The 13,287-nt window shown below is 44.6% G+C and overlaps 1 protein-coding gene across 1 annotated transcript; it reads right to left on the bottom strand.

Moving 5' to 3' along the window:
* Positions 1-26: 26 nt before the first annotated feature.
* On the bottom strand, positions 27-13,224 carry LOC138948868 (oxalate:formate antiporter-like). Its single transcript, XM_070320501.1, has 11 exons — positions 12,224-13,224; positions 10,198-10,384; positions 8,809-8,935; positions 8,338-8,477; positions 7,376-7,499; positions 6,239-6,351; positions 5,578-5,707; positions 3,884-4,006; positions 2,968-3,177; positions 1,080-1,179; positions 27-163 (listed from the first exon to the last, which is right to left on the bottom strand). The coding sequence occupies exons 1-11, from the start codon at positions 12,492-12,494 to the stop codon at positions 129-131; spliced, it is 1,560 nt and encodes a 519-aa protein (XP_070176602.1). The 5' UTR covers positions 12,495-13,224; the 3' UTR covers positions 27-128.
* Between the last annotated feature and the right edge of the window lie 63 nt (positions 13,225-13,287).

Raw genomic sequence — 13,287 nt, 5'->3', positions numbered from 1 at the left:
TCATGAAAAAGCAGAAGACCAAGGAAGTTGCTGGTGAATCCAACATGGACAATATTTTACTCATATCTGCATAATGTTGACACGAACTTGGGAATAAAGTTTGGTGACCTCTGCATGTTGGTTGAAGGTCACATTCTAGACAGAAATAGAGCAGCAATGGTTCCTGGAACAGACAGGTTGTAAACGAGGCCTCAGAAACATTGCTTTCTCTCTCCCTCCCTTTTAAATTTTTTTTTTTTTTTTTTTTAAAGAACAGTGAAAAGATGATCTACCCTCCCTTTCTCACTCTCTTTCTCTCTCCTGTCTGTCTGTCTGTCTCCCCCTCTCTCTCTCTCTCTCTCTCTCTCTCTCTCTCTCTCTCTCTCAAAGTAATAACACATAATCTCTTACAACACAAACACAACTCCCTCTCTCTCTCTGTCTCTCTCAAAGTATTAACACCTCTGCAACACAAACAACTCTCTCTCTCTCTCTGTCTCTCTCTCTCACTCTCTCTCTCTCTCTCTCTCTCTGTCTCTCTCTCTCACTCTCTCAGTCTCTCTCTCATTCACACACTCTCTCTCAGTAATAAAACATAACCTTCGCAGCACATAACCTACATACACATACACAGGCATGGGACTTCTCCTCGGATCCGAGGATTCCCGAGAAAAGCTACACATTTCCGAGATGAAACAAAACTCGAGAGAACAAAAATTGAATAAGACAATCTGCCTAGTAAGTATGCTAGTATGACCAATGACCTCCATAAATTAAACTGCCCCCTCTTTTTGTGAGATTCCGCCCGCGTGAGTCACTTTTGCTAACAAAGGGTACGTGTGTTAAAGGATTCAAATGATCGTTGGTTACTGGCAATACAAAACATGTATTAAATTGGGTCAGATTTGTTGCTGTGTAAAGTTCATGAAACATACTCCCAGAATGCGCCAGCTTGCACAGATTTTCAACTAGATTTCACAAATTTCCGGGGGACCCCGCTAGTTTTCCAAGATTTTTCTTTCAATCCCTGCCATCCTGAACTCAGGTCAAAATGAGTTCGGCTCATTCTCCCATGCCTGCGTACAGATGATTTGACCCACCTATGAGGTTGCTGACCGCTATGCTACAGAAGACCCCAAACCAGCCGATGTTGTCCAGCAGTGCCCGAATCAAGGGTGGTGACGCAAGGTTAATCACAATCTGAGCATAAAAAGAAAGTAAGAGACATACATTCACCTCCCGCGCGGGATTGTGATGGAACACCTCACAGATTACACATCAGAACCATCAAAAATATGATGATTATTTGAAAATTATAATAATCATTATTATTATTATTATAGGGCGCTTAGTTTCATCATATGTGACCCTCCACCACGAAATGAGTCGCATGTCACCTCGCGAGGTTCTGCGCTAGGCTTAATAAAAATCCGGGGAGTGTCTGGTAACAGTGTGAGGGTCACCTTAGTCACAGGCTTATAACTCAAACAGTTTTCGCTCTTTTCTAAAACGGTTTTCACCACTGGATAGAGCATAAAAAACTCGTTAGGAAAATGTAAAAATATGAAAATCATACAAAGGTGACATGCGACTCATTCCGTGGTGGAGGGTCACATATGTAGTAACAATCCCGCAACCCAAAAAGACCAGTTTTTAGTAATAGACGAATTCTGGAAATAACGGTGCGTATGGGTTGTGGAAGAGTTCTTTGTCCTTAAAAACACTAAGCAAACAAACCCACGTGATATGATAGGCCAATCGCAATTGCCTATATGTATGTCCAACCCACGTGATATGATAGGCCAATCAGTCGCAATTGCCTATATGTATGTATGTCCAAGTGTGAGCATGCAACTCTTCTACAGCCCACACACACTTGACATAGTTATTTCAGAACATCGTCTATTCTATTGTCCCATCATTACTTTCCGTTTCCTACAAAATAGGTAGCAGTGCAATGAGACTATAATTATAGCACTTGAAAGTTGATTATTTCTGTTTTTGGTTAGTTTTAACAGGGACCTAACATAGGTCTATGGTTTTAACCACAAATAGTTCACTCTTTAATCTTCTTCTTTTTTCATGGGTTGAAACTCCCACGTTCACTCATGGCTTTTTTTGCACACGCGTGTATGGCCGTCAGTTTTTACCCCGCTGTTCATGCAGGACCAGTTTGGGGGGAAGTATATGCTGGGTATTTTCCTGTTTCTATAACCCACCGAACTCTAACATGGATTACAGCTCCTTTTCAGTCCTTGCGCACTTGGTCTTGTGCTTGCGTGTACACACGAAGGGGATGAGGCACAGGCAGGTTTGCACAAATACATTAGGTTGACCTGGGAGATCGGAAAACTGAATCTCCATCCTTTACCCACCAGGCGCGGCCGGGATTTTTCTTCTTCTTCTTCAGCGTTCCAGAATTTGTCTGGTTACGTGTGAGCTCGTTTGCCCATTTGGGTTCCCCACACAATACTCTGAGAGCATAGTCAGAGCATATTTTCGTGTTTCCATAACCCACCAAACCCCGACATGGATTACAGGATCTTTTCCGTGCGCACTTGGTCTTGTGCTTGCGTGTACACACGAAGGGGGTTAAGTCACTAGCAGGTCTGCACATAAGTTGACCTGGGAGATCGGAAAAATCTCCACTCTTAACCCACCAGGCGGCAGCGACCGGGATTCGAACTCACGACCTCCCGATTAGGAGGCCGACGTCTTACCACCACGCCACTGCGCCCGTCAGGCCGGGATTCGAACCTGCGAACCTTCCGCATATGAGATCTTATCCACTCGGCCACTGCGCCCGTCTTCAAGGAACAGGCCTAGGTGAAAGCTATAAACACTGGACAATATTGCTCAGAATTTACCCCACGCCCTCCATCTCCCCCCACCAGAACCCCTACCTGTACCACCGGCAGGCGGTATAGGTATCGTTGACTGATAGTGTTGACCAGTGCAGTGAACGATACCTACTGCCTGTGCCCGTACCTGCACAGTAGAAATCAACCCATAGTTTGAGGCGTAGTGACGCTGACCAAACACATTGAGTGCGGCCAGGGGGAAGACGATGAAGGCTCCGGCCAGTGTCCACGTGACCATCACTGTCCACACGAAGTAGAGCGCAGGGCCGGCCAGCAGCGTGAAGAACCAGAATGACGTCAGCACGGCTGTCGTGCCCGTCAGCACAAGTATCGTCATCTGTAAAAGGTTCAAGGGCAATTAATGAGATCCGAAACCGATACCTGCGCAGCCTGGCGGTGACCTTACGATTGATTTTCTTCTCCTAATATATGACGAAATCACCAAGACAGACTTCTTCTTCGAAATTCTTTGCAAGTTCCTAGGAGATGTGACACGATGTTTTACGTGACGTGATGCTTCGCCTTTTTTCACGAATGACGTCAGAGATGACACTTTGGAATACAGGGTTAAAAAGAGAAGTCTGTTTGTTCAGTTGACGTCGTTTGTCATTAGGGCCATTGCACACACACAAAATCAGGCCTTCAACGCGTTATGAGCTTGACAGAATGTTATTACGCAAACATGGGATGTCGTACAGATGTTGCGGTATCCACTCAAATCATGCACACGAACACATAAATATATATGTATATAAAAACCAAAAAAATAACAAATTAAAGTTCATATTCAAAAGCAATGAGCACACGCACTATATCTCTCGTTCCTATAAGACGACAGTGGCACTGGCACGTACACAAGCACGCGTGCTTGTGCACACCCACACACGCCTCACACACACACACACACTCACACACACTCACACACACGCACACACACACACACAGACACACACAGTGATTTCTCAATGCATGATGCTTACAAGGTACAAAAAAAAGTCCCACATAATAGAGTATTTATACTGATGACGTAAGCGTGACGTGACCTTGATGCCAATGACGTCAGTCAGCATGCCCCAGAAGAGTCTGCTGATGGCGACGGCGATAGTGGACACGGTGCCGATAGAGGTCAGCAGGTGGTCATTGTCCACTCGCCGCGCTCCGTACTCCTGTGTACAGACAGTCAAACACACCGATGACTTCTTGAACACACAGGCACACATATTCACACACTGACACACACACACACACCCACACACACACACAAACACACACACATATATACATACACACCAACACACACACACACACACACATATACACACACACACACACACACACACATACACATACACACACATATATATATATATATATAGGGGAAGGGCTCCTAATATGGACCACATTTTGTTTCATGCTGATAACTAACTTGTTTTCTTGCGAAGAAGTTTCATTTTGTGTTTGGTAGTCCTTCTCTCTTAGGTTAACCGTTAGGACTAATTAGAGTGAAATAGCTTTGATAGACATTCAGCAAAAATTAAATACAGAAAAAAATCACAAATGGTCCATATTAGGAGCCTGGGCGCCTAATATGGACCAGTCAAGCGGCCTTCACGAATCACTGTAAAAAGCCCCCTATACTTCAAAATAACATGATACAACTTAGTGTACAAGTCAGACTAATTAAAATATGCTTTAGATTTATCTGTTTCGGGTCGATGAGAGCATTATTTGAAGCACACCAGGAAACTAAAGAAGCTTATCAAAAACAGAGTGAAAATAAGTGAAATTATCAACTTCCACGAAAAGAAGACTTTTTGTTGTATTTTTTTTAAATCTCGAGGGCTAGTTATAGGTTATTTCCAGCAAGCTTCTTAATGAATTAATGAAAATAGCCTTTAGCTTTTATTTTCTTCGATTTGTTGAAGGTGGTCCATATTAGGGGACTCGCACATACTTTGAGATTTTGCTATTATTTTTTATTTGCAGGAGAAACTCGGGGTCAACACTGCTAAAATGTAACAAATACCGTCTTAGCTGTCATATATAGCAATTTTTGTGTGATAAAAGCTTTGGCTGTAGACAGAAACGAGTCCGTTTTAGGCGGCAAATTTAGAGTGAACGCTGCCAAAAGTTAAAAAAAAGAGAAAAAACCTGACAGTTTTGAGGTTTGTGTTTCTGCAACTGTTTTGACATTTGCAAGTAATCCAGAGAGGGTGAATACAGCGAATGAAATTGTTTTGAGCGCTCTAGCGCCGTTAGTTTGTCAGAACAGGAGGTGGTCCATATTAGGAGCCGGTCCATATTAGGAGCCTTTCCCCTACTCACACACACACACACGCACACACACACACACACACACACACACACACACACACACACACACACACAGAATATAACTGTAAATTTCGGCAACAGGTTTAGCAAAAATACACGGACAGGTTTTGCAGCCTCGTCAGATGAAAACCGCTTCGTTGTTTTAAAGGTAATTTCCTTCCCGAGTAAACCATGAAGTGCACCACCACAGATCTATCCATGCTTTTACGTGGAAATTGAATAAGAGCACCCTTCCACCTAAACACATACCAAAGAATCAACCATTTTGTGGGTTGCATTTTTTTTTGGGGGGGTCACCCTGTAGTCTTGAAAAACATGGTAATCCCGTTCGTTAGTATAGACTTTGTGCACGCACTGCTGTCATAATCTTCTCCGCTGATCAACGGACGTTACGTGCACTTGCCTTGTAATAGTTGTTCTTGATGACGTAGCCGTAATGGTTGAGGCCGAGCGCTATCCAAAGTAGATAGAAATCCTTCGTCTTCAGCAATTCTGTCGGACTCATCTCCTTGGGCTCAGGTTCGCTCACTGGCCTGAAAAAGTCGGGTTTGTATTGGTTGTGGAAGAGTGACCTCTTCTTGCAAAACCTCGTACAAACATTGGAGGGGCCAATCACTAGCGAGGCGGGTTTGGTCGGAAACACACCCATTTTTCCCGCGTCTTTCCGACAAACCCCTCGCTAGTGATTGGCTTCTCCAATGTTTGAACATGTACTATGTTTCGCAAGAAACGTTCACTCTTTCACAACCCATACAATACCGACAGACTTATTTTCGGAATTCGTTTATTATTTGAGTGTGTGTGTGTGTGTGTGTGTGTGTGTGTGTGTGTGTGTGTGTGTGTGTGTGAGTGTGTGTGTGTGTGTGTGTGTGTGTGTGAGTGTGTGTGTGTGTGTGTGAGTGTGTGTGTGTGTGTCTGTGTGTCAGTGTGTGTGTGTGTGTGTCAGTGTGTGTGTCAGTGTGTGTGTCAGTGTGTGTGTGTGTGTGTGTGTGTGTCAGTGTGTGTGTGCGTGCGTGCGTGCGTGCGTGCGTGCGTGTGTGTGTGTGTGTTTGTGTGAGTGTTACATCGACTGCGTTGACTTGGTGTCGCTCTGTGCGTCGATGTCTCTCATATCCACGGCAGGACTCTTGTTCTTGTCCACTATAGGTTTCAGCTCTATGCTCTCTGCTTCGTCGATCTAAAAGAAAAAGGCGAAACCAGTTTTTACTTGCTACATTGGTAAGACAACTAACTCTACCCACCCATTCATAGATTTTCTCGTCTTCAGATAATAAAGTGTTCTGTAGGCCTATATGTCTATGTCTAGATTCATTTTTTCTTTATCCATCTGTAGACCCGATCGTCCTCCGTCCGTACATCAGTCCGCCCACTGGTTCATCCCTGAACCATCCCTCCATCTACTCATCCATTCATCCATCCATCCATTCATCTATTCATGCATGCATCCATCCATCCATTCATTCATGCTTCCACCCATCCATCCACTTATGCATTCGTTCATTCATCCATTCATCCATATCCATCCATTCATTTATGCATCCACCCATCCATCCATCCATTCATTCATCCATCCATCCTCCCATTCATCAGTCCACCCTTCCGTCCATTGATCAGTTCGCCCGATGAGGGTCTACCCATCATCCAACCATCAATTCATCAATCATCCATGCATCCGCTATTGTTCGGCATATGACTTTCGGCATATCAAGAAGACAGACTGCCGCAAAAAATGCATACATTAATTCTTAGCACATCACACTGGCTTTGACTGGAGATGGGGTTTGGAGGCGACCTCCTATATATCTAGATATATTATGGCTGAGGGAGACCTCCATCGTTTATAGCCCGACATCTCTCCCCCCCCCCCCCTCCCGATCCCCCGCGCCAAACCAGTGTCATATGTGCCTGAACTTCCAAGTTAGCAGGTACTGGAGATACATCACTCTTTTGTGGACAGCAATATATAGTTAATATTTCTTCCTATAGTAACTGGGGCAGAAAACACCTATACATGAATCCTGTAACGGGTGATGAAGAAACAAAAAAATCCACTATACATTCAAAAAGAAGGACAGAAGATGATAGTTTTCCCAAAGAGCTCTGTTCACACTAAGCCTGGCAACTCGGAATGAACTCGGACAAGGAAAGGGCTACACGCTAGCGGAAGAGATCGAGGGTGTTGACGTTGAGGGTTAACTTACCACGTCACCTTCCTGTGGATCTCGGATGAGTGCCAGCCCGATGAGCTGTAGCAACAGCGTCAGAGCCCCCATCACCAGGAACAGCGTGGGGATACGGTCCAGTACCACACTCTGAGAGAAGTATCTGCCAAACACATGTATGACTTACATAACCCGATATCACACTCTGAGCTAATGCAGCCGCGTCCACCGAAGCGCCCATCACCAGGAGTAGCTTGGGGTCCAGTATCACACGCTGAGAGAAACACCTGCCATATATATTCATACCCGACATCACATTGCCGTACTCATTTAACCGACATCACATTTTGAGAGATATACTTTCGGTCCGGACATTTTTCTCGGTCATTGTGTCCAGGTGCAACATTTTCCCTGAACATTAGTTTGGCAGACTCTAAGAAACACGGGGACTTTTCATATATATTCTTTTACACCAGTTTCTCACGCCTTGAGAGAAGAACCGTACACGACTACACACAATAACTCTGAAAGGAACCGCAGTCGTGTAAACCTAACCTACATGTGGCAGAATGAAGCAGGTAGTAGTCCCCCTTGTCACAGCAGCTGCTCCGCAGAGTTCTCTGTCTTGAGCACTGAGCTATTTATAGATCAAAAATACCCGTGAGACAGGCGTGGGTTTCAGAGATTTGATTGTAAAAGGATCTGACTACTGTGTTTGTGTGTTGTTGTCTTTGTGGTGTTGTTTTTTGTTGGGTGTTTTTGTGGCTTTTGGTCAATATTTGTGGTTATCAACACAGACTGTTTATTTATAGGGCTATTAATTGAGCCGAAACACGCTCCTGTTTGGCAGGCTTTGCCTCCAAACAAATGCGAGTGTTTTGTGCACGTTGTTACATACACCTACACGATACCACACTTACTAAAACACAATTTAACATAAATGCACATCATTGATGATCTATGCGTGTACTCAGAGACATACTGTGGTGTACATTACTCACGACGTTCTTGTGGTGGTGACGTCAGCCTTGATGTTGTCGGGGTTGATGTAGAAAGTGATAAGCTCATTGTAGAACACTGCCCCGCCCCCAAACCCCATCAGCAGTACCCCACTGGCCAGCCCCACGCGACGCGGTAACCACTGAAACAGTCACAGTTAGTTTGCGGTCCTTCATAGACGAACTTCGGAAATGACTCTGTCGAGTTTGTATTGGTTGCGAGAGAGTGAATACGCCTGCTTTTTTTTATTTTTATAATGTTTACTTTTTTTCCTATCGACACCATCGTCGACAGATGAAACAGAAAAGTTGAACTGATGCACAAATTAGGAGAGAATAAAACAAAACACCAAAAAACAAAAACACTGATCTCGTTAGAACGGTACAACAATATGCTCCGTGTCACTATCTCCACCCAGCCGCAGTTAAAGAGGGACCCAGGACGGCCCCACAACAAACCCACAATAAACCCACCTTGGAGACTGCAGGCATGGGAGGTCCGTAAGCAAGCCCCGCCCCCAGGCCTCCCACAGCCCCAAAGGTCAGGATCAGTGCCAGCATGGAGTGTTGAATGGCGAAGTAACTCAGGAAGGTAGCACCACTGTAACAGTGTATTCCAGACGGTGAATGCTATAGTGAAGGTCAAGTCAAAACTTGGTTACGCCAGTCACTGTCAAATGTCTCGTTGTCTTTGCTTTCAGACCAAAGTATTTGCTTTTGGTACCATTGTGTTCTTCAGAACCCTTGCTTTATAATTATAGTGTATCATCGGATTAAACAACTGGTGAATGAATGAAATAATTACAATTACTGGTATGCCTTTGAAAAGACATCATCATCATCATCAAAAATCCCCTGACTGGGACATTCGTCGGGGGGACATGAGGGATAAGGAGGCACTCTTCTCCATGCATTTCTGTCGAGGGCTGTCACCAGTAGGTCGGGGAAGCTCAGCTGGGTCCAATCCTTAATGTTGTCTGACCAACTCTTGCGATGTCTTCCTCGTCTGCGTCCTCCCTCGACAGTGCCCTGTAGTATTGTTTTGGAGAGGCTGTCGTGCCTTGTGACATGGCTGAACCACATCAGTTTCCAACGCTTGACGGTTGCCAGCAGGGGTTCTTGGGGGCCCGCGATGATCTTGAGTGACCAGGTTTCGCACGTAGTCGTTGGTCTTGTGCTCTGTGTAGTGTATTCGGAGCAGTTTCCTCAGGCTCAGTGTCCAAGTCTCGCAGCCGTAGAGTAAGATGAAAATGACTAGCGACTAGCTTTTCCACACCCTGTTTAATCTGGCCATCGCTGATGTGGCTGTAGCGATCCGTATGCGAATGTCTGCCGTGCTGGTGCCGTCTTTCGAAAAGACAACAGACGGGCAAAGAAAGAATCGCAAAAGAGTAAAAGATTGCAATGATAATGTTATTTTTAAGACACCCAACGCACACTCTCACATATACACCCTCGCCCCTGATCATCCCCGAGCCTCCATCCAGACAAGAACCCAAAGTAATTAATTAGAACGTTTTTTATGGACAAAACAACACGTTCCATTTACTAGTACGCCGACCCAAAGGTAGACAGACAGACAGACAGACAGACAGACAGACAGACACTTATGAAACAGATAAAGAACTTAGCCTATCTCAAAATCGTGAAGCTCGCTTGCAAAATGCCGGCAAGGTAATGTTTAATGATTAAAAAAAATATTTTTTACGAGGTAATAAGACATTTATTCAATTTAGAATAAACGTTTGAATAACCTTCCATTCTTGGTTTTTTTTATTCTGAATTTGGGAACGTCAGCAGTCTATCTGTGTTTGGATGTTCATACGTCTTAACTGAGACAGAGCTTCCATTGTAAAAACCCACCTGTGGATGACCATAGCAATGGCGATGGTGGGGCGGGTCCCCAGGAAGTTGGCGAGGTAGCCGGACATGACGATGGCAAGGGAGAAGGCCACGAAGAAGGCGGCGAAGATCCACTGCGGGTCCACCACCTCGTCCACCGTGGCCTCCTGCCGTCGGAAGTAGGATGCCAAGTACGATGCCAGGTTGCCTGGTGTACAAAAGGAGACAATAAGAGAGAAATTCAAGTGTTACGCCCTCACGGCAAAGCCGTTCCCGGGTTTTACCCCGACTTTAGATGAGATACACAGGTGTATGCGTGTTTAGGAGGTATCAGCCATTTGCACTTATGGCAGAATGACCGAGGTCTTTAACGTGCCACCGTGGTGACACGGGGGTGGGACATGGCTACCGTCGCTGGGTCTGCACATAAAGTGGAGCCGTGTCCGTCCCGGCCCGGATTCGAACCCCGCGACCCTAGGATCACAAGTCCAGTGCTCTACCCCATGTGCCTTCGTGGAAAGATATCGAAAAAAAACTCTGTTGCCAAACAATCGGACTATGAACAATAACATGGCACACCATGCTATTCGACTCACGGTACACATGTTATCGTTGTCCCGTCGCGTTTCTTTGAAGTGTTGTGTCTCATTATTACTTCTTTTTTTTTGGTCGTGTTTATTGCAATTTTCTTTACATAATTTTTTTTTTGGAATTCATGTAACCCAAGGTTTTTTTTTAAATAAATGTTGATTTGACTTGACTTGACTTAACCGGGTCCCCGGGAGACAATAAGTGCATGTAGATGGGGAAGAGTTTTTCCCCTTCCCTTTTGTTTCTCTTCCATGTCTTTCTTCTTCACCTTTGTTTTCAAATAAAGCATTTAATTCATCCAATCAATCAATCAAGCAAGCAAGCAAGCAGGCAGGCAGGCAGTCAATCAATCAATCAATCAATCTACCAATCTATCAAAAGACATGTGCTTCTTTTTCTAATAGACGATTTTCAAAAATAACTCTTGTAGAGTTTTCAGCGGTCTGGAAGAGTAAGAGCCCCGGCTTTACCTCGAACGAGCTTTACACAACATCCGGAGCATGTTCCACGCTTCCGATCGGCCTTATCCTGACTCTGATGTGTATGTAACGCATTACGCGCACAAAATTATACACTTTTCTTTCAAAAATCAGCGTTCACGTGTTCATCGGATATCACAATTTGTTGCGGAAATGATCGCTGGCATGTAGGGATCACTCACAGCGTGTTTTGATCGAGGTCACGTGGGTTTGGCTTGAGGTCACGTGAGTTTAGGAAAACACACGTAAGTGCTTAGCGAACACTTCCAGTGATCAGCAAGCCATCGGTGGCGATTCGTGGCTCCGATGATTATATTTCCGAGAAAAAATGGTATCATATTTAGCGCACGCTGCATAGCATACACATCATAGTTAGTTGTTCGTACCAATCGCAGGATAAAGCCGATCGGAAGCGTGGAACATGCTCCGGATATTAACGATATTGTGAAAAGCTTTGCTGAGGTAAAGGGACTCTTTCACTACCAGACAGCTGCAAAAGCTGACAGAGTTATTTCCAGAAAACGTCTTCTTTTCACTTTTTCTTCTTTCAAACCAAGAGTCACAATCAGACAAAGAAACGAACGACATGGCGCATGGATGCAGATATTTTTTTCGTTTGTGTGTGTGAGTGTGTGTCACTGTGTGTGTGTGTGTGTGTGTGTGTGTGTGTGTGTGTGTGTATGTGTGTGTGTGCGTGTGTGTATGTGTGTGTGTGCGTGTGTGAGTGTGTGTCACTGTGTGTGTGTGTGTGTGTGTGTTTTCGTTTCTTTCCTTTTTTCTGTGAAACAAGTGTTCTTATTATCGGAACTGTTTAGAGTTTGACCACGGCTCAGAGAGAGAGAGAGACCGAGAGACAGAGAGAGAGAGAGAGAGACAGAGAGAGAGACAGAGACAGAGAGAGAGAGAGAGAGCGACGCACGCGCACACACACACACACACACACACACACACACACACACACACACACACACACTTACCAAAATACCAAGGTACACCAATGGGCAGATAGACGAAGATTCCACCCAGAACGACTGTGTATCTCCTGTAGCGATGGAATATCTTGGCCACTTTCGTCATGCACCCTTCCTCTGTAGCGTCCTTCATTTTTCCCTTGTCCTCATCGTCTATGAACACTTCTTGGAACACCGGCTGAGCTACCGGGGACTCCTGAGGATCACTGCTTACCTCCCCATTCTCGTTGGTGTGGTTTTGTTCATCTTCCATGCTGTCCGTGTTTTCCATGTTCATTTCCTTTTGTTAACAGTGTTTGTTGGGGTTTTGTGGTACTTTTGTTTGTTGGTTGGTTCGTTGGTTATTGAATCACAACTTTGTTCCTCTCAAGAATTCTCTTCTGTCTTTCTCTCGATCTTTCCGGCTTTTCTTCTGTAATGTGCTATGTTGTTTCCATGCCCTGTCTTCCTATCAGCACGTTAACTATTTTGTTTCGTCAGTGCCTGTGGTAAGTGTTTGTGATATTTTAAATCATCAACCGTTTGTGTTTTTCTCCACTGATCTGGTATGCCTTGTTTGTGTTTTCTTCTTCCAATAATCGTTGTTGTTTTTTGCAGCAAGGCGATGTCGATCACTGAACGTTGAAAGCTATAATTATACAGTTTTTGTTGCTAAACTTGTCCTGCAAGTGAATCCGTCAATAAATAAATTGATATAAATACAGCAATATATCACAGTAAAATGCTTTACAACTTTTTTTCACACATGAAAGAACCAGCTGCACAACAGATTTCTTCACAGATGATCCGCACAGTTGCACTAAATTCAGAATCACTCCTTCTGTTTGTAATGATGATCCATTTTCAGAAGCTAGCACAGACTATCACACCCAAGTTTCTCGAGCCTTGCTGACGACATCATGGTGCCGCTGGAACATGTTTGACCGAAGTTTCAAAATGGCTGCTTCACTGTGTTTCACGTCTGACCGAAACACGAAGCAAAAGACAAAGGGACGAGATTTCCGATCTTGTGCGGCGACATGGGACAGAACTGTGCGGCGACATGGGACAGAACTGAGGTGAAGCTGTTT

Source organism: Littorina saxatilis, linkage group LG15 (genome assembly GCF_037325665.1).
Source record: "Littorina saxatilis isolate snail1 linkage group LG15, US_GU_Lsax_2.0, whole genome shotgun sequence".
Lineage (NCBI taxonomy): Eukaryota > Metazoa > Mollusca > Gastropoda > Littorinimorpha > Littorinidae > Littorina > Littorina saxatilis.
This window is presented reverse-complemented; position numbering and strand designations above follow the sequence as displayed.

Bases quoted from the DNA above. Each gene is read 5' to 3' on its own strand.
- LOC138948868 (XM_070320501.1), bottom strand. From the start codon at position 12,494: ATGAACATGGAAAACACGGACAGCATGGAAGATGAACAAAACCACACC. The intron at 7,500-8,337 runs GTGAGTAATGTA...TGTGTTTGGCAG, and splicing joins GTCACCACCACAAGAACGTC to ATACTTCTCTCAGAGTGTGG. The intron at 3,178-3,883 runs GTCACGTCACGC...AACCTTTTACAG, and splicing joins CTGACGTCATTGGCATCAAG to ATGACGATACTTGTGCTGAC.